The sequence below is a fragment of the Saimiri boliviensis genome, chromosome 17, assembly GCF_048565385.1.
Source record: "Saimiri boliviensis isolate mSaiBol1 chromosome 17, mSaiBol1.pri, whole genome shotgun sequence".
NCBI classification, from domain to species: Eukaryota; Metazoa; Chordata; class Mammalia; order Primates; family Cebidae; genus Saimiri; species Saimiri boliviensis.
The window spans coordinates 46264801-46290135 of record NC_133465.1 but is presented as its reverse complement, the minus strand read 5'-3'; the positions used below and the strand labels follow the sequence as shown (position 1 = coordinate 46290135).

General features: G+C 39.1%; 1 protein-coding gene across 3 annotated transcripts; it reads left to right on the top strand.

The window, feature by feature from the left end:
* Window positions 1-5083: 5083 nt before the first annotated feature.
* Window positions 5084-24918, top strand: SMARCE1 (SWI/SNF related BAF chromatin remodeling complex subunit E1). Of its 3 annotated transcripts, XM_003942812.4 has the most exons (11): window positions 5084-5376; window positions 7306-7357; window positions 7535-7578; window positions 10650-10754; window positions 15714-15794; window positions 16791-16922; window positions 17215-17386; window positions 20976-21148; window positions 21698-21799; window positions 22456-22666; window positions 24644-24918. In XM_003942812.4, the coding sequence occupies exons 2-11, from the start codon at window positions 7351-7353 to the stop codon at window positions 24850-24852; spliced, it is 1236 nt and encodes a 411-aa protein (XP_003942861.1). In that variant the 5' UTR covers window positions 5084-5376; window positions 7306-7350; the 3' UTR covers window positions 24853-24918. The 3 variants fall into 3 exon arrangements, with proteins under 3 accessions (XP_003942861.1, XP_074244806.1, XP_074244807.1); XM_074388705.1 differs by lacking the exon at window positions 10650-10754 and having other exon boundaries at window positions 5088-5376; XM_074388706.1 differs by lacking the exons at window positions 7535-7578; window positions 10650-10754 and having other exon boundaries at window positions 5099-5376.
* Window positions 24919-25335: the final 417 nt, after the last annotated feature.

Here is a 25335-nt window from a genome sequence, read left to right as displayed (position 1 = left end):
AGGAGTACAAGACTAGCCTGGACAATATAGTGAGGCCTCATATCTATTAACAAAATTTAAATTAACTGAGCATGGTAACATGCCAGCAGCCCCAGCTACTCAGGAGGCTGAAGTAGAAGAATCACTTGAGCCCAGTGGAAAGGTCCAGTGAGCCAAGATCATGCCACTGAACTCCAGCTTAGGTGACAGAGTCAGACCCTGTGTCTGAAAAAAAAAAAAAAAAACAGTTCTCTAAAGATAATAAGTGATTATTATTTTAAGCCACTAAATTTTGGGATAATGCACTATGCAGAAATATACAACAAATACTGCACATAAGCACATTTCTTATTGATTTGTTAGAGATCTTTGTATTGTCAAAGTTCAGTTTGCCCTTCGATTTGTTTTCTTATGTTTTTAGAATTTTTTTAAAAAAATCTCTTGGCTGAGCATGGTGGTTCACACCCATAATCCCAACACTTTGGGAGGCCAAGGCAGGAGAATTACTTGAGCCCAGGAGTTTGAGACCAGCCTGGGAAACACAGTGAGCCCTCATCTCTACCAAAAAAAAACAATCAAAAAATTAACCTGGTGTGGTAGTATGCACCTGTAGTCTGAGCTACTCAGGAAGCTGAGGTGGGAGCATTGCTTGAACCCAGGAAGTCAAGACTTCAATGAGCCTAGATGGCACCACTGCACTCCAGCCTAGGCAACAGAGTGGGACCCTGTCTCAAAAATAAAAATAAAAATCTCTGAAGTCAAAAAATGCTTACATTAATTTGAAAGTTCCCTTTGGAAACTTATTATGATACATGAACTGAATTTAAATTTTAGTTAAATAATATGCATACACATTACTCAAACTATCAACACACGAAATCAAAGGAAAGTTGTCCACAGGGCAGAATATGGTTCTATGTTTACAAGTTATGGCCAGCATGTACACACAGATTGCCAATATTTGTGGGCATATAACAAATAAAGGTTCTAAAATAAGGTATATGTGAAAATCAGTACAACCCTTTCCAAGTTTCCCTCACACGCTTAGACCAGAGTTGGCAACCTTTTCCATAATAGCCCAGATAGCACATATTTTAGGCTTTTCAGGCCATAGGATCCCTGTAACAGCTATGTAACTCTTCCCCTGTAACCGCAAGCAACCATAGACAATACGTAAATAGATGAAGGTGGTTGGGTCCAAATGAGGGTTTATTACAAAAACAGGAGGCAGCCCAGATACAGCCTGCAACAATCTCATTTGGCATCTCTGCCCTAGACTCCCAATATTATCAGTGGTTAATAGATCCCAGATTCTCCAGCTCTATCCTGTTTTCGATGTCTATCCTTTTCCACACCATGTGGCAAAACTCATGTCCCCAATCCTCGAGGTTATTTTGAGGGCAACACAGAGAGTTGTAAAAGCAAACCATGCTTTTTAAATTCTGTAAAACCGTGTGAATCACTCTGTCCTGGAAAGCTACTAAGCTTCATTATTTCACAACTATTTCTAGCTAGAAACTGAATACCCATAGCTCCTTCTGCTTTCACAGAAACAGCTGAGAAAATTAGCTTGTTTCATCATTTTGTCTATAACCAGACTTTCATAGGCTATTTGGGTCAGGTAAAGCTTTGTTCTGGCCTTCCCTTGTTTGAGAAAAAAAAAAAAATCCACTAAAAAAGCTTAAACAGAACATACTAGAAACTCCATGGCTCAGTGGTTGGTTGATAATCTTTCTTGAGTTACACACCTCTTTGAAAATCTCATGAAATAATTAACCTTCTGGCCAGAGGTGGTGGCTCACACCTGTAATCCCAGCACTTTGGGAGGGCGAGGCAGGTGGATCACAAGATCAAGAGATCAAGACCATTTTGGCCAACATGGTGAATCCCCATCTCTACTAAAAATACAAAAATTAGCTGGGCATGGTGGGGTGCACCTGCAGTCCCAGCTACTCGGGAAGCTGAGGCAGCAGAATCGCTTGAACCCAGTAAGCGAAGGTTGCAGTGAGCTGAGATTGCACCACTGCACTCCCACCTGGTGACAGAGTGAGACTCTGTCTCAAAGAAAAAAATTAACCTTCGATTAGGAAAAAAAAGCCCATAAGAATTGAGCATAATTTAGAGCCATAATTAGAGCCTATTCATGGACAACTGGATGTCCAAGGACTTCAGGATTTTCCTTATTCTCTCCCATTTTCTCCTTTCTTCCCAGTCCTACCCCTAATTCTGTCTCCATCACCAGTTTCTTCCCACAACACAATGGAAATAACTCAAAGAGACTGGGCTTGAACCTTAGCTTGCTCACTTAGTTTTGGCTTCCCTGTCTTGGGGAAAGAAGAACCCCAAAAAAGTATGAGTAGTGTCGGAGGGGAAAGCAGGCCAAGTTTCTGGATCTTGCCGCCAGAATGAAAACTAAGGCCTGAGTTAGGCCTTAATTGGGCCTAAGATTATCTCTGGGGTTAAGCACTGGGCCAATCTGAGAGCTCCCAACTACCCTTATAGTTTCGTTTAGTTTAAATAGTCACAGTGATGCTGTATCCCACATTTTCTGGGAATAATCACAATTCTAAACATCTGTAGTTTCCATAAATATCCTTATAAAGGCAAGATCATATGTTCTGATGCTTGCTTCAGGAGGAAAAAAACTCATTATAAGTAAAGTCCATCTTGCTAGATATTTCACTCTTCAGTTTTAATTTCTTCAGGACTAGGAAACAGATTATTTTTCTATTATCTCTTGCTTATATCCTTCCTTTTTTTTTTTTTTTTTTTTTTTTTGAAAGAGCCTTGCTCTGTCACCCAGGGTGGAGTGCAGTGGCATGATCATGGCTCACGGCAGCCTTGATCTCCCAGGCTCAAGTGATCCTCCCACCTCAGTCTCCCAAGTAACTAAGACCATAAGTGTGTACCACCACACCTGGCTAATTTTTTTCTTTTAAAGAGATGGAGTCTCCCTATGTTGCCAGGCTGGTGTTTCTTAATTTTTCAAATCTTTGGTAGAGAAAGAACCAAGGGAAGAAAGTGAGAGAGTCATTCATTTATTTAATCCACAAGTATTGAGCACCTAAATGTGCCACGTACTGTTACAGATGTCAAAAGTCTCCACCCTGAAGGAGCTTTCGTTCTGATGGGAAGAGAAAGACAGCTGGGCGTGGTGGCTCACTCCTATAATCCCAGCACTTTGGGAGCCCGAGGCGGGTGGATCACTTGAAGGCAGGAGTTCAAGACCAGCCTGGCCAACATGGTGAAACCCTGTCTCTACTAAAAACACAAAATTAGCCGGCGTGGTGGCACACGCCTATAATCCCAGCTACTCGGGAGGCTGAGGCAGGAGAATCACTTGAACCCGGGAGACGGAGGTTGCGGTGAGCCGAGATCGCACCATTGCACTCCAGCCTGGGCAACAGGAGCGAAACTCCATTTCAAAAAAGAAAAGAAAAAGACAAAACAAATGCATGTATGTTAGGAAGCAATAAGTGCTACAGAAAAAGTAAAGTACAGACCATGAACAGACACTAGGGGTTGGGAAATGGGCTGCAATTTTAAGTAGGTCAGGAAACACCAGTGAGAAAGATGATCAGACAATGTCACTGCTCCATTAGATCCCCTCTTTCTTTTTTCACCGTTTTTGGGCCACCCCTTTCTTCCTATAGTGTGCTTTATTCTTAACATCCAAAACCTGCAGTGTTTCTTCAGAGGATTCCCTAGAGACAACACCACCCAGCGCCTCCCCAGCACTGCAGTTGCCTCATCTCCCCACTATAATCCCAAAGGCAGGGAAGAAATCAGGCTGGAGTTGCCGGACAACGCCAGAAAACGGTACTGGAATCCCTTCTGAGGCCTTCGTGTATCGTACATTCATTCTTTACATGTCTCTGATGCTTCTGTATTTTTAAGAAAGCAATTTCATGGACATTTTCTCAAGCACCACTCGGGCTGCCTGTCCATAGGGCAGACGAATCTCCTTTAGTCTTTCTCTTGAATGTGCTCTTCAATTTCAAGAATCTCTATTCCTGAGTATAACGACATCGAAAGAATTGGACAGAGTATCGGAAGAATTGGACAGTTCCGGGCTTTGCAGACTTCTAGAGATGCGTCTAGTCCCTGTTGGCACACTCAGGGTGGGGGCTGAGGGCAGGGCAAGAATTCAGCCTCTCTTAATGTCAACTGTTTTCAAGTAATAACCACAGGTCAGGGATCCCATCTGCTCATTCTCCCTCCATATAAAAATCCGTCAGGTGTTCCTGTATTCAAAGAAGGGGCTACTCACTCCATCTGGTAAACCCACATACTCATGATTTAGTGGAAAGAGCCCTGGAGTAGCACGGAGGGCTGCCTCAGTACACACTTCACTGAGCCATCTAACAAGGCATGGGTCGAGCCCCTCGTAGGCGCTGGCAGTGGGAAGATGACGGATGCAGACAGCGGAACCTTGCTTTCGAGGCCTTCCCAAAGCGCTGGAGATGACAAAACACACACACGGTCGGATGCAAAGGGTCCGGCTCAGGTCGCCAATCATTATCATCAAAAAGCCGCGGCATCCAAAACAAGGATTCTCCCTAGGGGTACGTTCCAGGAGGGCATCGCAGAGAGACCGCGGAGCTGGATCCGGAAGGACCCGATGAGCTTAAGCTGGAAGCGGGGACGGTGGTTCCCGGTGGCGGGAGCCGAAGGAGCCCAGGCGGCACCGCGGCGCTGCGAGGACACACCGGCTGTGGCAAGCGGGGGTCCACGTCTCCGCGCCTCGGCTCAGCAACCTGGGACGATGACACCCTAAAAGCGCTTGGAAAAACTGTAAAAACTGCGAGGCGCGCCTGTGAGGGCGCCAACGCCGCCAGGCGAGTCCTCCACGCCTCCACCCCCGACTGAGTCAAGTCCAGACTCCGGCGCCCAGCCGAGAGGAAAGAAAGGCAGGGGGTCGGGGAGGCTGAGCTGCGCGCCGCCACGGTGGTTCCGCGGCCGCCGGCTGAGCGCTTCCCGCCGTCTCCCACCGCGGTCCCCACCGCCGCTCGGCAAGCCTCGGCACCTCCCGACACCTCCTCGGTCGCCGCGGCCGCTCCCGCTCCTCACAGCCGCGAAGCCCAGGCCTATCCCGCGGTCGGGCCTCCTCGGCCCTCTTCGCCGTGACGAATCGGCGCCCAGTTGGAAACGTTTCCAAATTCGGGGAGTTTTGAGAGCCAATGGGGCCTGGAAAAAAATCCCTGAGTGTGCTAAGCATCACCGCGTCCTCAGGAGAGATTTATTTTTTCTAAAGAGGGTCGGGTGGGGCCTGGGAAAAAAAAAAAATTAAGAAGAGTGTGGAAAGTGCGAGTGCGGAAGCTCCGGACGCGAGGGGCGGGGCGTGCGCGGGACAAAGGGAAGCGAAGCCGGAGCTGCGGGCGCTTTTTCTGCCCGCGGGTGAGTGTTTCCAAGTGGGCCGGACCGGGTCGGTGGGGGCAAGTCGTGGTGTCCCCGCTTGGCTGGACCCCGAGTTCCCTGGGGTTGCTGGGGTTCAGGCTTGGCCGTGGGGCCGGAGCCGGGAGCCGGATGCGGCCTCCTTGAGGCCTAGCAGAGCGAAGGTTGGGAGGGAGTCCCGTCTGGGGCCCCCTCCTTGGAGGCAAGGCCAGTCCCCTGAAATTGGTCAAAGCACCTGTGCATCCCGCGTTTTAGGGGAGTTGCTAGTCAAGTACGTTCACCAAGACAGACTTAAAGAGAGCGACCTCAGGAAGCCCGCGGTCAAGGCAAGTCCGTGGTTCTCACCCCCCAGGAAGAAGGTTCCCCCATTGGTTCAGGCAGCGACCTGAGAACTCATGTGGCTTAGAGTGATGAACGGAGCTCTGAAATAGTTTGGCCTGGGTTTGAAACCCAGCTCTGGCACTTGCTGGCTGCGTGTGGCTTCAGACAAGTTATTTGCACTCTCCGAGACTCCGTGGCTTCATCTGTAAAATGGGGATAGCTGTACATATCTCATAAAGTACTTGTGACTGTTAAGCGAAATAGTTCGTCAGCCTACCCCGTATAAAATATTTGAACAAATATTTATCGGGTATTTATTTTTATGCCAGGCACCAAGGATGGATCCAGCGGTGGACAAATGTACAAGCCCCCTCTTAAATTTTATATTCTAGCAAAGGAGAACAATAATTTTAAAGTATTCGCTTGTGGCAGTTGTCAGGGTCCCCTGCAGCGAGGCCCACTGGATGTTGACAGCTCCCTTAATGTGAGCAGAAAGGAAATCTACACGAGTCAAAGGTTTCTGACTGTCCTTTAAGAGGGAATGACTCAGGTTGGACCGTTGGGAAGATAAACTGTTTCTTTCCACACGAGGACTCATTCCTTATGCTCCCGGGAATTTCCTTAAAATGAATGCTAGAAGCAAAAAATCGGGCCTATTTTACATAATTTTGGATGCAAATACCTCCAATAGTCATCGAAGTGTGAATGCGTGCTTTCTAAAGACGAATTTGTGTCCTTTTGTACCTTACTATTTGTGATGTATGTTGATGTAAAGAGCAAGCTCACATGAGCCTGGTCATGTTGTGAGATGGTAATACTAGGACAAAATTTCCTAAGACTATAGCTAGGTCCCGACCTGGTCCCTGTTTCCAAGTAGCATCCAATCTAGCCATATTGACAAGCTTTTTAAAAGTTATAATAATATCATAGATCTGTGTAAACTGTATAGGAACACAGATGGCAGAGCAATTCTCCCCAGGTAATGTATCAAGAAAGTTCCATTGAGGAGATAAATTTGGAAATGGGCTGTGAAGGATGAATAAAAGCTTTTCACGTAGACTCTCAAAATTTATTCCCGGCATTTCTGAAGCTATTTACCTCCATAAGAGAATATGAAGTTCATTGTCAATTACCTTTTGCACTGCTTCCAAGACTAAAATGCTGCCCTATTATAATAAAAATTGTTATCCCAAAAGCATGGTACAGTTGCTGATCAGGGAGCTGTCAGTTATCTGGTAGGCCTTGTTGGGTAGGACCCTGATAATACATCACATTCTATTCTCATCCTTGTATCAGTCTGAGGAAATGTTTACATGGTGTCAGCAAAATGTTTTTCATTCTAGAGGTGGCTTAGTATCACAAGAAAAAAAAAAAACCTGAAAGTACATTTCTAAATATCCCCAGTACTTTATTTTAGTCATTTAGTTCTAATCAGCCAAATGACCTTTAAGAACCAGTTAAAATATGCAGAAGGCTTAATTACTAGGAATTAAGGTGAAGTAATTTTACTCGGAAATCCCAATTAAATTACCCTATTCATTAGGAAAACATTCTCGTATGCTTGCTGAGTTTTGATTCTCTTTTTTTTTTTCCTTTTTTTTTTTATTTTAGTGTCTCAGATTCATTCTTAAGGAACTGAGAACTTAATCTTCCAAAATGTCAAGTAAGTTTCAATTTTTATATTTATCAATCTATGTTAATAAGAGACTAATGCCCTAGCAAGTGGGAATTCCAAAATACTCTCATTTTTTTTTTCTTCAAAACAGGACCATTGGTAGTTTTGTTGCATAGTATTATATCTCAGTTGTTTACAAGAAGTTATTTATTTTCTTTCAAACAGAAAGACCATCTTATGCCCCACCTCCCACCCCAGCTCCTGCAACAGTAAGTTTTAATTTTCTTGTTAATGTAATAGCCAAGTCTGGCCTTGATACAAAAACCCAGATGTCTTCCAGTGACAGTCACTCAATCATCACAGCAACAGGATGAAATTCAGCTAAAAAAAAAAAAAAAAAAAAAAAAAAAAGAAAGAAAGAAAAGAAAAAAGAAAAACAGCACTTCCTTCTAAATAAAATAATTATCTGCATCTTTCCTTGAACCAACCCCAACATTTAAAGAAACAATACTGTAAAATTCCAACCTCCTATGCTCAGTTTGTTTTTTCTTTGTAAATGGAAAATGACAGTTTTAACACTTCTTATTAATCTTCACTATTAAGAGTCTCTAAGTTAATACTGAGTGAATGCTCATTCTGGCTTTTTTGTTAAACCTAACCTTCAACTGGTTATGTTTTTTTCTCCTTTCTTGTCTCTCTAAAATTTTCATATTAAATTAAACAATAAAGCTTCTGAAATTACACTCATTCTAAGTATTTTCAAGCTGTTCAAGTAAAGATTTCATTATCTATGGGTCAGATCTTGTTACTGAATCTTAATTCCATTCCACAAATTACATTTTATTGGTTTGGAAGTAATATATGTTTTTAAGGTATCTAAAAAGTAGTTGTGAACATGGTTTTTCACCCAGCAAGCTCTGGCCCAGCTTGGTCAGCATGTAAAATAATTTTCCAACCCACAAAATAGATTTAACAGTAACTGTTGAGGTCTTGCTGAAATGGCTTCCTTGTTGGTTTTTTGGGTGGGGGGTTTTGTTTGTTTTTCTAAAAAACACTGTTAACATGACCAGATTCTACAAAATTAGTTCTTTAATATTAAACCTTCCTTCCATAGCCCCTACCATCTAAATTTCAGGCTAGTCTACTTTTCACTACTAATTAGGTCCTTGTGTAATTTTGTTTTCTCCACTAGAAAACTACTCATATTTACTAACCCTCAGATGTATATTTTCTTTACATTTGTCAGCAATTTGTTTTTCCTTAGTGAGATGCTTTTAAAAAAAGATATTGTACCATATGTTCTCATTTCAATTTATATTACATACAGGCTCTAAAGTTAATTTCAGTAGACTGTAAAGTCCTGTGCTTGGTTTGTTTTCTTTCTTAAATCAAAGAACATTTGTTATGACCATCTCCATGGCATTCTGCTAGTGGCTATACAGGTGGAGCTGAACAATTGAGATTCTGACCCCAAAAAGCTAACCATGTACTTTAGCTTTGGAAATGGTATAATCATAATGTTTTGCTTTCCATTATTTTTAGTTCCCTTATTTTTCTAACATTATTGCCTCATAATGTTGAACAGTGATTCTTATTATTTATGCAACCTTTGAAGGTGTCATTTTGACATAAATACCACCTCTGACAATGTATAATATCTTGAGGACAAACTTGATTTTTTGAGGTTAAAATATTTCAAAAACCAAGTGTCCCCTTATAATTTCTTATGTGTAAAAAGGGACTTTTTTGCCTTTCTTTAGTTATATTTTTGTGCCATTATAATTTCACATAAACACACAAAATATAGAAGACTAGGGATTAGAACATCCAACAGAATGGATACTAAATGAGTTATTCTCCTTTCTTTTTTCTTTCCATTACTTCTACCGCTACCACCACCACCATCACCACCACTACCACCGCTACCACCACCACTACCGCCACTCTCACCTCCACCACCCAAATGTACCACTCCAAGTAATATACACTTCTTTCGTGCCTTTGATACTTCATCTGTGTTTTGCCTACTTAAATATGCTTGATTTGCGTCTTTTTTAACTGTATAGAGTAGAAATTGATCAGCCGTTCTCTTTTTTTTCCTAAAGAGTATGAAATGTCATATCTGCTTAAATGTCTTTCTTTTGGGTACTAAGGATATGTGCAGCGGCATGTTTTAGGAAATTGTATTTATTTTGTAACAGCTACAGCTTAGTTGGAATATGTTAAGTGTATTTTATATCATGTAATTAAGGACCGATAATTGTTAATTGCATGTAAAAAATGAAATTGTCACGTATTTTGACTGAGTTTTACAAGGTAAAATACCCTAATTTTGGTCTCTCTCTACTACATTCTTTCTATGCATTATGCCTTGGTTCTCATGAACATTGAGTGTCATTGTGTTAGCCCCAAGGCCATTGCTATCTCAGAGCCCAGTTGGTGATTACATCAACACATAATTCACAAAAACCAAGAGTTCTGTTGCTGAAATGAGCAGTTGTGTTTTCAAAGGGTGAGAGCTATCAGGAAACTAGATGAAAAAAGAAAAAAAGTAGTTCACATTGAGACTAAATGCAGAAATTTTTTCATGATTGACCTATGGAAGATGGATCAAAGAAGAGATGGAAGAGAAATCCTGTAAAAGAATGACTGGGTTAAAAAGATCAGATAGTACCCCAGAATGGAATCCATGCATTTCTTACAAGTCTTTGTTTTAAATCATGTATGTGACATCCATCAGATCCAACATATGTTCTTTTCAATTGACAAATCCTGGCTTCCTGATTTGAGTCTCTTCTCATTTCTCACATTATATAAAATTATTTAAAACTGTCTTTGAAATCAGATCCATTTCTTGTTTTTGTTTTTAGTAGATGAATACATTGGTGGCATCCACATAACTGTCAAATAAATTGTGTTTTGTTTTGCATGTAGTGTTTTCAGAGTTCTAGTTTATCACACTTCAAGCCTTCCTATCTCAGTCTTCATATATTGCTAAGTTGTTATATCCTATTGTTGACCATAAAGTAATCCTGAACGTTTTAAACACTTCAGTGTATTGCTTACCTCAAAAAACGACACACATTTACAGTCACACAAACATCCCCAGCCCCTACAAAAAAGAAAGAGAAAAACAACCAAAAGACACTGCAAACAGGTTTCGCAATGAAAGAAAAATATTTAATTTCCTCAGTGAAAAAAAAGAACAATTACAACACATCATTGCTTGTTTAAATTCAGGTTGCTTTTGCATGCCATATGCAGATCATTTTTCATTTCTGTGTTTTCCTCGTTTGAGCTCATTTCTCATTCGTGTTTTTGTCTCATTTGTTTCCATCAGCAAATGCCCAGCACACCAGGGTTTGTGGGATACAATCCATACAGTCATCTCGCCTACAACAACTACAGGCTGGGAGGGAACCCGGGCACCAACAGCCGGGTCACGGTAGGAGAATCAACTATTACAGCATCCGGCAAACAACTGGAATTGACCAGAAATGCCTTCAGAATTAGGTCCTTTTGAATCATAAGCACAGCCATTTAAAAAAATTTTTTTAACCTGGCTTTTTGACTATTTTCGACATTCATTGTAGGATCTCACACTGAAAAAATAAATAGTGAGATCTGGAATGTATATGGAAGAAAAGGAAAATCCATTCTGTTTGGTGGTTGGTAGGGATAAAGCCTTGAGCACTTGATGCTTATACTGTATGTAAACAATCAGAGTTTCTTATGGTAAAAATACCCTTTTTGACGTAAAGAGTATCTTTCATTTTTCTAAGGTGATTGGCATTAGTCTCAAGGACTCAGTTTCTAGTAAAGGCTGGGCTTTCTGACCTGGCTTTTTCAGGTCTGGAAAGCTTTTGGCTGGCATACCAGTTTGAATCACTACCCATAGTTGTTTGTCTTTTGGATTTGATAATTGACCCTTTAACTGAGACTCATTTCTCTCTAGTAAAAAAGAGAAAAATGTTTTAATGTCACCTCAAAGAAATGCAGAATAAAGGCTGAATGAAATTAATTTTAAGTATCAGACTGGATATGCACAACGAGAAGTGCGTCTTTAATCCTTAGTGTAAGAGATATGATTTCTGAAACTTAGGATGTGTCATTTAAATCATCAGCCCAAGTCATCAAAATTGGATGATACACTTCAAAGCTTTTATTTTAGAATCATCTTAAATTTCATTCAAAAAAGTTTAGGTACCAAAAAACGCCAATAATTATAAAAATGACTTACTAGAAATAAAAATAAATCCAAAAGTCAAACACTTATATACATTGGAATGTAGTGTTGGTGAGAATTTATACAACCCAGAATGGCTGTAAAGTTTTTAATACCTGGTTTTTGTTTGCTGTGTTCATAAATAACAAGTGTCTTCTATTAATGTAACTTCAAAAAGCCCTCTCACCCTGTAGTCAAGCTGGAACTGAAAGCTTGTAGCTATCAAATGAATGTCTATCTTGATAAGCATATTGCTTAGCTTGATAGGTTTTGTTTGTCTAAAATTTTTCATTGTTTCTGCATAATTTGTACTTCATAAGCATATCAAGTTTTTATGTGCCATGCATATTTCATGGTATCTGAAAAGAATTCTGACACAGTGTGTGTATGTATGCATTTCACAATGCATACAATTTTTATGTGCATCAGTACATGTTTTTCCCTGGCCTAAATGTGTTGTTTCACGAGTGTAATGGGTGACAAGATTTTCAAATGATAAAGAACATTTTAATGTAAACAATGAACAGAACCAATTGTGGATCTTCATGTTAATGCAGAAATTTTTTCATGGGCGGTAAACAAGAATGATTGCATTTAATAGCTCTATACAGTCACCTCTTGATTATCTATGTTAATGGAATAGAAATGGTAACTATAATATGACAATAATTTGTCTTTTGGTTTGTGTGAGCATTTTGTTCTTAACTTGGTTTTAGCTGCGGGGGATTCTTTGTTAATAAAGTGAGATTATTCAATGGAGACTAGGAAGAGAACGTGCACTCCCTATTGAATCACTCATCTATTTCTTCCCATTCCTTCTTGGCGAGTGTTAAGAACCAAACATTTGGTGTGGATACTAGCTTCATGGTAGATTAAGTATAGAGTTATTGGGCACAGAAAATTTGGTGTTTTCGTCCTTTGTGGAGATTTACTTTGTATTATTGTCTTCTTAACGCTAGATTGAAGTATAATCGAACTGCTACATGAAGGACCTAGAAAATGTGGAGGTTTTATACTACTTGCTCTGTTTTTTCTTTATCTAATTTAAGCCGTGTTAGGACTCAGTGGCTCTGATTTTGACCATTATAAAAGCGTTTTGATTTTACTGTGACCCTAGTTATGTATTACTTTTGGGGGTGAGGGGAAGCTCCTATTTGGCGTTGTTGCCTGCAGATTGCGTTAGTGATTTTCAAGGAATGAGTTTGTGAAGCCCTGTCAGTCAAGTAGCTTCTGGTAGGCCATAGAGAACACTGGGTTTCCCTGATGACTCCAGTACACTTGGATCGTTTTCAGTCAATAAATATAGCATGTTGAGACCTTGTGGAGTACGTATGATAGCTATGAGTTGGAATTGACTCCTAGTCAGTTCTTCATTCAGATGATGATTAGCATTTTCTTAAGTACAGGTGTGAAAACAGATTGAGACAAAAATGTCTTTAAAAACAGCCTATTTCCTGTGCATTAATAGAAATTCGGTCCCAGAAGAAACCCCTTAATAAGACCCTACTAGAGAAACAGCTGAGAATTGCAAAAGAAACAACAAAAAAACTGAGTAACCAAGGTGAATTTCATAAAATCATGGACTTTATTCATAGGAGATTTCCTAGGACCTTGCTCTTATGTAATAAGCACAGTTCCACTCCCCATTGGAAATTGAAAGTAGACAATTGGAAAGAGAGAGAGTTGCTGCTAGAGGTGGATTTCCTGATAGTAGCAAGGAAAGAAACAGTTCAAAAATGGAAACAACACTCTCCAAAAGCATAGCCCCTGGGCCGTTCAGTAAAAGAGCCAACAATAGTTTTTTTTTTTACATTTCACACATCTGACAGAGGCTTACAGCACAGCAAAACAGTGGTTGTTTCTAACTGAATCTTACCCAGAAAGGGTCTGCAGTATGTTTAACTCTTTTTTTTTTTTAAAGAAATGTTTAAGACACTGTAGAAAGATGTCTGTCTGAGACATTAAATAAATCGGAGTGTATAATTATATAAATCTACTATCACCCGAAAACCATCTGGAATTTAACTTTATTCTTGTTGTGGTTTTTTTTTTTAAGTTTTGGGGTTTTTGTTTTTGTTTGTTTGTTTTGGTAAGTTGACTGGTCTCAATATGTAAATGATTTGTGTACCTTTCTTTGGGAGAAAGGAGGGGAAATAGCAAATCTGTTAATATAAAATGTGATTCTTTGAAAAATACCATAAAGTAAATACTACTATGTTTTTAAAGTGTTTTAATTCATACTTAAAACTTGAAAGCATAGGCATTTTGGAATTCTTTACCTCTTTAATTTTAAAAAAAAATTGACAGTGGTCTTACTACCTCAGTTATGGGCACAATTCCAACTTTAATCGTAACCCATTTCATGGATTTCTGAAGGCTTGCGTTGGATATGAGTTGGAAATGTTGAAGTCATGTATATTACTTTCTAATAACTTTTTAAGTGTGAAGAAGCAGCCTTTTGTGTATCTGTTCCTCTGAATCCGTAAGGTTAGCCTTACAGGAATTTCCTTTCCCCTTGAAAACTCCTACAAAATCTGATACAGGTTTCCCCTTATTGGCCACGCATCCCACCACTTTTGACAGTTTCCATGCCTCCTGACCATCTCTGTTGCCCACTGCTGGCTGAAAACAGGGTCTGTCTACCTGGGCACCAGCATGAGGTGTGGTAAGAATGCATGGGAGGAATGGAGAGAGAGGAAATACTGCTTCTAAGCCAAAATGCTTTCTAATAACTTCATATATGAAGAAGTAGAGCTACAGGGAAGAAGAAAGACCCTTGTAGGAAGAGGAAACATTTCTTGATCACAGTGGAAAGGGACACAAACGTGCTCATCCTAGAGCCCTCAAATGCAAAATAAGGTTATAATTGGGGTCCCAGCCCAGAGTGGAGGACTATCTCTGGGGTTTTATCACAGCAGCAACAGCAGAGGAAGTTAACAAAATGTCACTTTAGTTTTCTTACAAGGATTTGCCAATCCTGTCTTTTGATAATCAGTATAAAGCCAGCACTGCTTTTCTCCAGCCTACCAGGAAGAGTCAGTATCAGAGATCTGAAAATTTGCAGATTGTCTGAAATAGCAATGCTTTCTCTTATCCTGGGTCTTTAATCAAATGCAGTCATGCATATTAAGGGGAGACTAAAAAGTTGTAAAAGATAGTTGTGGATGGGTGTTATCTGGGGGGCCTACTAGAAGCTGTCTGGAATCTCACCTAGACCTTAAACCAGAGGAAAAACTGATCACTTCTTTCTCTTTCCTTCTTCCTTTTGTGTTTTTTCTCTCACTTATTTTTGCTTTGCCTTATTAAAAAATATTTTTCAGTCTTCCCTCCCCCTCCTTTTCTCCTGTCTCCCTCTTCCTGCATATCCCATCTTTCCTTTTACTTTGTCTTTCCCATAAAACGGAAGATTTTTAATGGAATGGAGTTTGTCATTATAAGACCTCAAAAATAACATTATCAGGCCCCATATCTGCCACTTCTCTGTTCCTGATAAACTTGTTTGCTTTTACACTGTGATTAGGCCTAAGGACAAAGAAAAGTGTGACTTGAGTTCACACTTCTCCTTCCCCTTTACAAGGAAACCACTAGGTAACAGACAGAACCTTAAGAGAAATAAAATCTCTAGCCTGGCGAAGGAGGTAAGGTGGTTTGTTATTTCACAAATTGTTTTTGTTTTTGAACCTGGGAAGTTGTTTTTGTGGTGGTATTGTTGGGAGTGCATCCCTAACATAGTGCTAATAGGTACTGAGGCTCCTATAGACAGTGTGAGAATGGTAAGTGCTAAGGGTTCAGATCCTGCTACAGATAATCAAGTGTTGACTGTATGTGTAACGGTAATTGAGCAGAATCAGAGGGTGCCAGGTAAAGTCCTGAATGTGAGACGGTTGATCTATAACCATATATTTTCAATGTATGGGTTATCATGTAATATTTTATTTGTTCTTACAGCCAGGTTGTCAAAGTATTGGCAATAAACTGCTAAGTAAAACATTTAAAAATTATGTGCTTAAAGTCATTTTCTTTTGAACATTTCTGAATTTGCAGTAATAGCTATTTTCAGTGGAGAAAATATTTGGACGAGTAGAAGAAAGGCGCATTAGAATTTTTTAAGGAACTCTTCTTCAGTTTGCCGGTGAACTCCTTACAGTTGAATAATGAATGTATTTCACTCTTTTGTAGGCATCCTCTGGTATTACGATTCCAAAACCCCCAAAGCCACCAGATAAGCCGCTGATGCCCTACATGAGGTACAGCAGAAAGGTAGGCACTTAGGACCTGGAAAGGAGTGAGGACACTGTCTTTGCTGCTTCTTTGCTTTACATCCAATTTTAGATTGGCTTAGCCAGCTTTTCTGTCCATATTCAGAGGAAAGGACCAAAAAACTACAGTTTTTAAAACAATTAGTTCTGATTTCAAAATTCCAGAACAAAATCCAACAAGAGGAGCATGATTAAATAAACTTTTAAAATCCTTAGGACAGAATGTTCGGTAGCCATTGAAGTCATGTCTTTTGTAGAATATTTAATGACATGAGGAATGTGTTAAGTGAAGGAGGAAGACAAGACTATGAATTAATATCTAATTTTTATAAAAGTAATAGCAACCACATGTTAGTTTGAAGGGGGAAAACACAGAAGACAATGATTATCTCTAAGCAGTAAGCTTATTGTAGTTAAATTTTCTTTATGTTTCCTCAGATTTCCCCAATTTTGTTTTTTTTTTGTTTTTTTTTTGTTTTTTGGTTTTTTTGGTTTTTTTGGTGATGAACCTACATTACTCTTAAAATTAAAAAAATAGCCAATATCTTTATTAAAAAGCAGAGCATTTTAACCACTATCTAGAAATTTTAAACCTTTTGGTCTTGACTAGTATATATGTATTTGATAATATGATGTATTGTGTTACGCAAATTAAGCATTTTTTTCTAAATTCACATAAACTTTTAGAGACGTAGCCTGTGTTGTTGAAGTAACTCATCTTAAGCATGTGTAGTGATTGGAGATATTCTTGTCTATCAAATTGAAGTATTTATAAGTGAGTGGCATGATGCCTGAGATCTGTCTTAATCCAGTAGGGCAAAGATGACATGAGATTGGCCAGCCATTGATGATTGTTGAAGTAGGCTGAGGAGTACATAGAAATTTGATCCTGTTTTCTCTGCTTTTTATGTTTAAAAGTTTCCATATTAAAAAGTATTTTTTTAGTGTCTGTACATTTAGACATCAGTATTGACATTTCACCTGTTTTCTTTTTAAGGTCTGGGACCAAGTAAAGGCTTCCAACCCTGACCTAAAGTTGTGGGAGATTGGCAAGATTATTGGTGGCATGTGGCGAGATCTCACTGATGAAGAAAAACAAGAATATTTAAACGAATACGAAGCAGAAAAGGTAGAGTAGAGGCTCACAGTGGGATAGATAATGCGTAAAGTACATAAACACTGGCTTACTATTTATAAAGGAAACATAAGATTTGGTCAGAAGGCTGATGCTGTACTGAGGCTCTGTCTACCTAAGTCAAGTCAACTTCTCAAGGCCTCAGGTTTCTTGTCTGTAAAAAAGGAGATGATTATCCCAGCACTCTGCTTACATCATATCTTTTGATAGTCAAATGAGATAGCGTAAGTCTGCATTGTAACCTGCAAAATGTTAACTATAAAATCAAAAAACATTTGAATTTCAGATAGAGTACAATGAATCTATGAAGGCCTATCATAATTCCCCCGCGTACCTTGCTTACATAAATGCAAAAAGTCGTGCAGAAGCTGCTTTAGAGGAAGAAAGTCGACAGAGACAGTCTCGCATGGAGAAAGGAGAACCGTACATGAGCATTCAGCCTGCTGAAGATCCAGATGGTAAAAGAAAACAAGTGGGGTTTTGTTCTTGCTTTCTCTGAGAGTTAAGATATGAGAAATCTCCTAAGTATAAGTTTTTATTTCTTATCCTAAATGGAAAAGAAAGCATAATTCAAGTATCATCTCAGTATTTTGGTTGTATTAAGATTTGTATGTGAATTTCCCACAAGAAAAAGAAATATCTTTTTCAGTGTAGAAAATAGCAAAAAATATTTATTGTTTATCAGAATCTTTGTACTCAAAATGTATGAAAGGTTTTTAAGTCACAATCAGGATTTTGCCTCATCTGCTTTTTAAAAGCTAAATGCATTCTAATTATATCCTGTTTTTTTAATGGTTCACTAAATTTGCTGAATTAAGGGCTCTTAAGGGAGAAGCTAATGAGTATGTAGAAACATTACGAAATTTCCTTTCTATTTAATTCAGAAATCCAAAAAGAATGTATAAATATAGCTCATGCTACTACTCACGAGGGTACACCCATACAAATTTTATACATGCACACGAATAGCAGAGCTTCCTAATTACCATCTTGAATGAGTACTTAGCAGGTGTGCTGATTGTTCTGGTCTTGTGCAGCCAGGCAGGGTCTGAAGCTGCAAGGAGACACACAGATAGCCACCTGCAGTATGAACACACTCAACCACATACCTAGTGTGCTGTATAATATTAATAGTTTTTCTGTATGCTGCTGTCATGTGCAAAAGATTAGAAGCTCCAGCTACAAGCAACAAAGACATCAGGAAAATGATTTAAGATCCCATTTTAAAGTAGCAATAACAAAGAGGAAGCCTATAAGAACTTTAAAGACAACATCAATGAGGGAGGAAGCAATAATAGCACCTAAAGACAAGAATAAATTGATAAAAGTGGAGAAACCCAAAAATCGTTTTTTAAAAGAATGGACTGGAATATTGTTCCCATAAATACAGACAGTGAAATGTAATACTATAGAGAATAGACTATGGAATCGAAACAGTAATGAGTGGTTTTTTTTTTTTACTTTTTTTAAAATAATTCCCTTGAACAGCTGACACCAGACAGTGCTGAGTGTTAAGCCCAATAATCAGCGTGCTAAAGACACACTAGCATTCTCACACTTTAATTACTCAAATGGGATGATTAATGCAAGAGAAACATAAAGAACTGAAAAACAGATGTTCAATGTACAGCTATTGGGAGGATGCGGGTCAGTACAAGAGGAAACAGAGGCCAGCAACATAAGTAGAAAATAACTAAAGCTTTCATTAACAGCATGAACATTGAGAAGGACTGAAGAGATTCACTCAGAAACAGTCTCAAACTTGGGCCTGTTATGTTTTCAACTTTAAGATCGGATCTTAAAGTTGCTAGTAAGAAGGTACAGGTAGCAATTAAGATTCGAGTATGAGGATGTCATTAGCATGCCAGTATGAAAATGATCAGAAAGAGGAAGACTTGGGAGGTGGAAATGTATGTAAAATGTACATAAGAGAAAGGTGGCACCTGCATGAAGTACAACAGCTACTGACTTCTTTAACAGAGAACTGTCAAAAGATAGACATGGCCAGGTACCATGGCTCATGGCTGTAATCCCAACACTTTGGGTCATACCATTTATTTGGGAAACTGAAGCAGGAGGATTGCTTGTGGCCAAGAGTTTGAAACCAGCCTGGGCAACATAGCAGGACCCTGTCTCTACAAAATACTTAAAAATTAGCTGGGCATGGTGGCTTGTGCCTGTAGTCCCAGCTACTCCGACTGAGGCTGAGGTGGAAGGATCAGTTGAGCCCGGGAGTTCGAGGCTGCAGTGAGCTATGATCATGCCACTGCACTCCATCCTGGATGACAGAGCAATACCCAGTCTCAAAAAAAAAAAAAAAAAAAAAATAGGGCATATGCAGTTATCCACACAAGACAATAAAGGCTTTTATTCAGTAAGAGACCCTTCATGGGATAAAGAGCTGTCGAATTAAATCATAACTAGAAAAGCCATTTCCCATAAAACAGGAAGCAGACAACTAACATGCAAGGAAGGACAAGCCCAGATTGCTCAGACTTTGTTTTCCCACGTCAACACTGGGGCCATATAAATGAAAGAAGAAAACAAAAAATAACAAAAGTAGGTAACTTAGAGTTAGCACAAATTTACCATAGATAACCTTAAAGGTGAAACGCTCCTAAAAAGTAGAACGGTTATAGTTTAAAAAACTGTATCTTGCCTAGTAGTTTCAGTTTCAGAAGTTTATTTCCAAAAGAAATTACTCAAAAGGAAACGAAAGTAAATTTTTTAAAAACAGTTTTTAACTGTAGTATTTATGATAATGAGAATTTTAGGAACTATTTATTTAACTGCCACAATAAGGGAGGTGCTAGACTGTGACGTAGCCGCACAACACAGGCCTCTGTAGCAAGGTTTCCTCAAGTGTGGACCCTCTGTCTGGCGGGACACTGACGTGATAAACTGGTTCAGAGAGGAGCATTTGTTTTAATACGTATTGCTTAAGAGAATGCTCTCTTTTTATTTTTTTAAGTGAGTTAGTTTAAAGAAAAAATATTAAGTAAACAATAGTGCAGGCTGTTAAAAGAGATATGAAAAACTATAACATTAGGAGACCAAAGACTGAGATTAAGGAAACACTAGATAGCTATTAAAAATAAGCATAATAGGGTGGGCACAGTGGCTCACACCTGTAATCCCAGCACTTTAGAAGGCCAGGGTGGGTGGATCACATTAATTCAGGAGTTCAAGACCATCCTGGCCAACATAGTGAAACCCTGTCTCTACTAAAAATACAAAAATTAGCTAGGCATGGTGTCAGGCACCTGTAATTCCAGCTACTTGGGAGGCTGAGGCACAAGAATCGCTTGAACCCAGGAGGTGAAGGTTGCAGTGAGCCAAGATCAGGCCATTGCACTCCAGCCTGGGTGACACAGCGAGATTCATCTCAAAACAAACAAAACAAAAACATATAAACCAGACCTGTACTTTATGAACTTGGGTCATACCATTACACACTGACAACAGCTGGCTAAGTGTAAACTGACAAAAATTAAATTTGGAATCAAACATTTATTTTTCTTCTATAAATTACTTGAAGGCCTAGGAAACTGAATATTGTTAGAGGTGATGTTTTCTCTGCTGTGATAATTTTACAAATGGACATTTTCATTCATTTTCAAAGTGCTTCAGTGACAAAGACACTGCCGAGTTCATATGATGTTCATCAGTTGTTAAGTGCCTTAAGTTACTACCAGGAAAGTAAAACACAGGGGCAGAAGGTCAATGAGGGCCATCACATGCAGCCTTCACATTGATTCCAAAGCCAAAAGAGAAATGTTATATCTCGTTAATGTTTTAGCCAAATCCTTCTCAGACACACATCGTCACTTAAAGACTGGGAGATAAACGACGACCTTGGTCAATGAACACATTATGTCCTCTGTATGGTTTTTATCAAGTAACTGCCCCAGAGCTCCCATGATGCTGGTCAGGTCCACTTGTTAGGCCAGTGAGGGCCATAGTTCCTTGGTAATTAATTGTTAACATTGTTACACTCCTTTTTTGGTTACTGGTGACCTAATTTCCAGAATAATCTGTTCATTCCAGATTACGATGATGGCTTTTCAATGAAGCATACAGCCACTGCCCGTTTCCAGAGAAACCATCGCCTCATCAGTGAAATCCTTAGTGAGAGTGTGGTGCCAGACGTTCGGTCAGTTGTCACAACAGCTAGAATGCAGGTCCTCAAACGACAGGTCCAGTCCTTAATGGTTCATCAGGTAAAGTCATAAAATATTCATTTCAATAAAATGGGCCCATGCCGTAAATCCCAAGTGACATGATTCTTACACCATGCGTAAATGTACCTGCTAAATATTTCAGTCTAAACTGTTCCTGATTTGGAGAAGAGGTTTAAGGAAATGGACCTTTCCCAGAGGTTTAATAAGAATGTCATTAAAAACTGTAACATAGAACCTTGTAATGGAAAATATATTTGTTTAGATATACATGTGAACGTAAGAATTTTGAGGCATCCTATCAGTCTTTACTGCTCTACTAAATATTTTTTCCAGAGGAATTGCTCAGACCTGAAACAGTCTTCTTTAATATTTGCATGTTTATCATAGTCATTTCTTTGTGCTGCATTTTGTAGTTTTTAAATCTTAGCTAGACTCATGTACTTAATGATCTAAAGTAAAAATTCAAAGCATTATTTGGTACACTGTTTGAAGCTGTGGACCATTAAAAAATGAAACATATTTTCTATGTTTGACATTTGCTTTAGAGAAAATAATTAAGTAATCATAAAGCCTGATCCTGTCTTACAGCGAAAACTAGAAGCTGAACTTCTTCAGATAGAGGAACGACACCAGGAGAAGAAGAGGAAATTCCTGGAAAGCACAGATTCATTTAACAATGAACTTAAAAGGGTATCTATTTAATATGTTAACTATACTTTTATCACTGTACCTGTTACTTTATTTTTCCTCATTCTTTTTTCCAAAATAGTGTTTTAATGAATGTTGTTCACTTTGGAACAGGGTTAACTTTACTATATAACCTGTAAGATCTTTTTTTATACAATTTTTCCCATCCTCTGGCAAAATTGCAATAAATTTGAAATATCATGGAGTATACACGTATCTACTAGGCCTATAAATGCTAGAGCCCTCTGATATTTTAAACTCCCATACAGTCAATTACTTTTATTATGATTTATTCATAAACTGTCTTCATTAGATGTAATTTATAGTTTGCATTTTACATTCAGACAAGGAAATCTAGTTGGTAGCCCAAAATATAAAATGGAAGTCTTATGTATGCCCCAGAACTTTTCACTATTTTGCCTCACCAGCTGCTCCAGAATATCGGATGTTATATGTCTGCTAGAGCAGCTTTCTTTTCTTGTAGACCCAAGAGTTTCAGAGAAGACCTAGAACCACATTTTTTTTGCCACACACAGACACACAGGTGTATAGATCTATATATAGTTTATGGAAAAGAAAACCAACTTTTGAAAGAATATATCTGGCTCAAAAATTATAAGAAAACAACATTACTAAGAGTTCTGGTTTTTTCTGACTAGTTGTGTGGTCTGAAAGTAGAAGTGGATATGGAGAAAATTGCAGCTGAGATTGCACAGGCAGAGGAACAGGCCCGCAAAAGGCAGGAGGAGAGGGAGAAGGAGGCAGCAGAGCAAGCTGAACGCAGTCAGAGCAGCATCGTTCCTGAGGAAGAACAAGCAGCCAACAAAGGCGAGGAGAAGAAGGATGGCGAGAACATTCCAATGGAGACAGGTAACCCACTCGCAACAAACACAAGGAAGTCCCAAGACTGTACAGCTGTCTTTAATTTAGATTTTTCTTTCTAAGTGCAAGTTTTCTGGTACCTGCCACTGAGAGTGATTCCCAGTACTGAATTTGACATGATACTGACATTCAATATTTTAACTTTTATTGCTTACATTATTTATCAAGATGTAGTTATTACTGTTAAGATTAATTGTCTTTGGTGTCCTAAGACAGCATTCTGCAAAGTAATACCTGTAGGCCAATTCTGCCCACCACTTGCTTTTGTAAATAAAACTGGAACATAGCCACACGTGTTTGTTTACATGTTGTCTGTGGCTGCTTTGGGGCTAAAGCAGTATAGTTGAGTAGTTGCAGCAAAGACTGCCGGGCCTGCAAAGTCGAAAATATTTGCTGTCTGGCTCTTTACAGAAAAAAATTGCCAACCCTGTCCTAGAAGAACCCTTACTTCTAGGTATATTGATTTTCCTGATTAAAAGCAGCATCCCTCAAGCTAAAAAATAATCGTAATAACTTGTATGAATAAAACTTATACAAAATACTGATTCCATTGATTATCATTTGTAATTTTGAGATCACCTAACCTCATAGCACTGTTTTGACAGTGCCTAGTACACTGTAAACAGGACTGAGCTAAAAGCCGTTATGGAAAACAAACCAAAGCCTTCCTGGAGCATCACTGCAAGAAGTGGGAGGGACAGTAGTCATACTTGGTACTCAAATGACAACCTCCGAGTGTCATACTTGGTAGTCAAATGACAACCATCTGGAAAACATGTAATGAAATACGGATCTTTACCAGGTATTTTTGCAAAATTTAATCCAGCAGGTTAACATTTTAGATAGTCATATTTTAAGTTTCACTATCTGAGTCTCTGTTTTGTATGAACTTGTTTTTTATCTTAATGAATCTGGAGCATGAGCACATCTTTGTGGTTAAAGTAAGAGCTTGAAATTTAAAATACTGATTTTTGCAACTAGACGAACACTCTGTCCCTTGCCTCCGTTTTGGCACCTGTGAATGAGGCATGTCTTATGCTTAAGGTTTGCAGGTCTTTACTCAAATTCTCTTCTCCTAGCTCAAGGAAATACCTGAAGATCATGTGAGACTATTAGAGCCAAAACCTCATGCTTTTAATTTCCTACAGGAAACAGCCCAGCATGACTTTACCAAAGTATCTAAAACAGGCGTCCCCAAACTACGGCCCGTGGGCCACATGCGGCCCCCTGAGGCCATTTATCCGGCCCCCCTCCGCACTTCAGGAAGGGGCACCTCTTTCATTGGTGGTCAGTGAGAGGAGCACAGTATGTGGTGGCCCTCCCAACGGTCTGAGGGACAGTGAACTGGCCCGCTGTGTAAAAAGTTTGGGGACCCCTGATCTAAAAGATCAACCTTACCTCATTTCTATAACTGCTTCTCCTCATTTAATCCATAGCACTACAGACTGTCTCATTCACTGGCCAATAGAAATAAAATGCAATTCACATGTGAAATTTTAAATTTTCTACTAATGACCTATTTTTAAAAGTTAAGCAAAACAAGTGTTTTAACAATATATTTTATTTAATTTAGCATATCCTAAGTAACATTATTTCAACATGGAAGAAACATTTTTAAATGTTTTTTAAACATTTAAACAGCTTTCCTTTTTTTAAATAGTCTTCAAATCCAGTGTATATTTTACATTTTTCTACACATCTCAATTCAGAAGACAAATTTTTATCAAAAGTATTTGATCTGCATTTATTTAATAAATTTCATAAATTTACAGCTAAAAGGTAGGTTTTCATACCCAGATTGTTCCAACATTCTTAAAAGTTCTGTAGTCACACTGGCTCATTTCAGGGGTTTAATAACCACATGTGGCTAGTGGCTCCTGTACTGGACAGCACAGCTGTATGCTGTCAACATAACTAGAGTAAAATTTCATCTTGGAACTGACAGTGACAAATGTGTGATTACAGAGGAGACACACCTTGAAGAAACGACAGAGAGCCAACAGAACGGTGAAGAAGGCACGTCTACTCCTGAGGACAAGGAGAGTGGGCAGGAGGGGGTCGACAGTATGGCGGAGGAAGGAACCAGTGATAGCAACACTGGCTCGGAGAGCAACAGTGCAACAGTGGAGGAGCCCCCGACAGATCCCATACCAGAAGATGAGAAAAAAGAATAAATGTTGCCTTGTTTTATGTGTTCTAAATACTTTTTTAAATGAAAAAAAAATGTTTTTTGGTTTTAATGGTGTTATGTGGTTTGTGTATTAACTTTTTTCTTGTCCATATCACACCACCAAAGGCTTTTGGACCATTTAGCATCATGAGCCTGATGGCACAGTCGGTCACCCTTCTTAGTGTTGTGGAGATGGCCTTTTCTTTGGCTCTTGTTTCTAGCCCTCAACTGCTGAAAGCCTCAGAATTTAGATTAATTGAGAAAACACCCTCCTCTTTTAGAGAATTATCCTTTGATGCTGCAGAATCTACTCTTACAATGCCTTCCTACAGCTCACTGGGGTGCTTACCAAAGCCATAGCTCTAAACCTTCCCAATCCCCGTCAACAGCTTCCTGAAAGTCTCCTCTCTTGTTTACTTCTGCAAAGGGTAGTTTCTTAAAACCGTAATCATGTATGAGTATGTATTTGTTCACTTCCCCTTTTTTA

Bases quoted from the DNA above. Each gene is read 5' to 3' on its own strand.
- SMARCE1 (XM_003942812.4), top strand. The intron at 7,579-10,649 runs GTAAGTTTTAAT...TGTTTCCATCAG, and splicing joins CCACCCCAGCTCCTGCAACA to CAAATGCCCAGCACACCAGG. The intron at 17,387-20,975 runs GTAAAAGAAAAC...TGTTCATTCCAG, and splicing joins GCCTGCTGAAGATCCAGATG to ATTACGATGATGGCTTTTCA.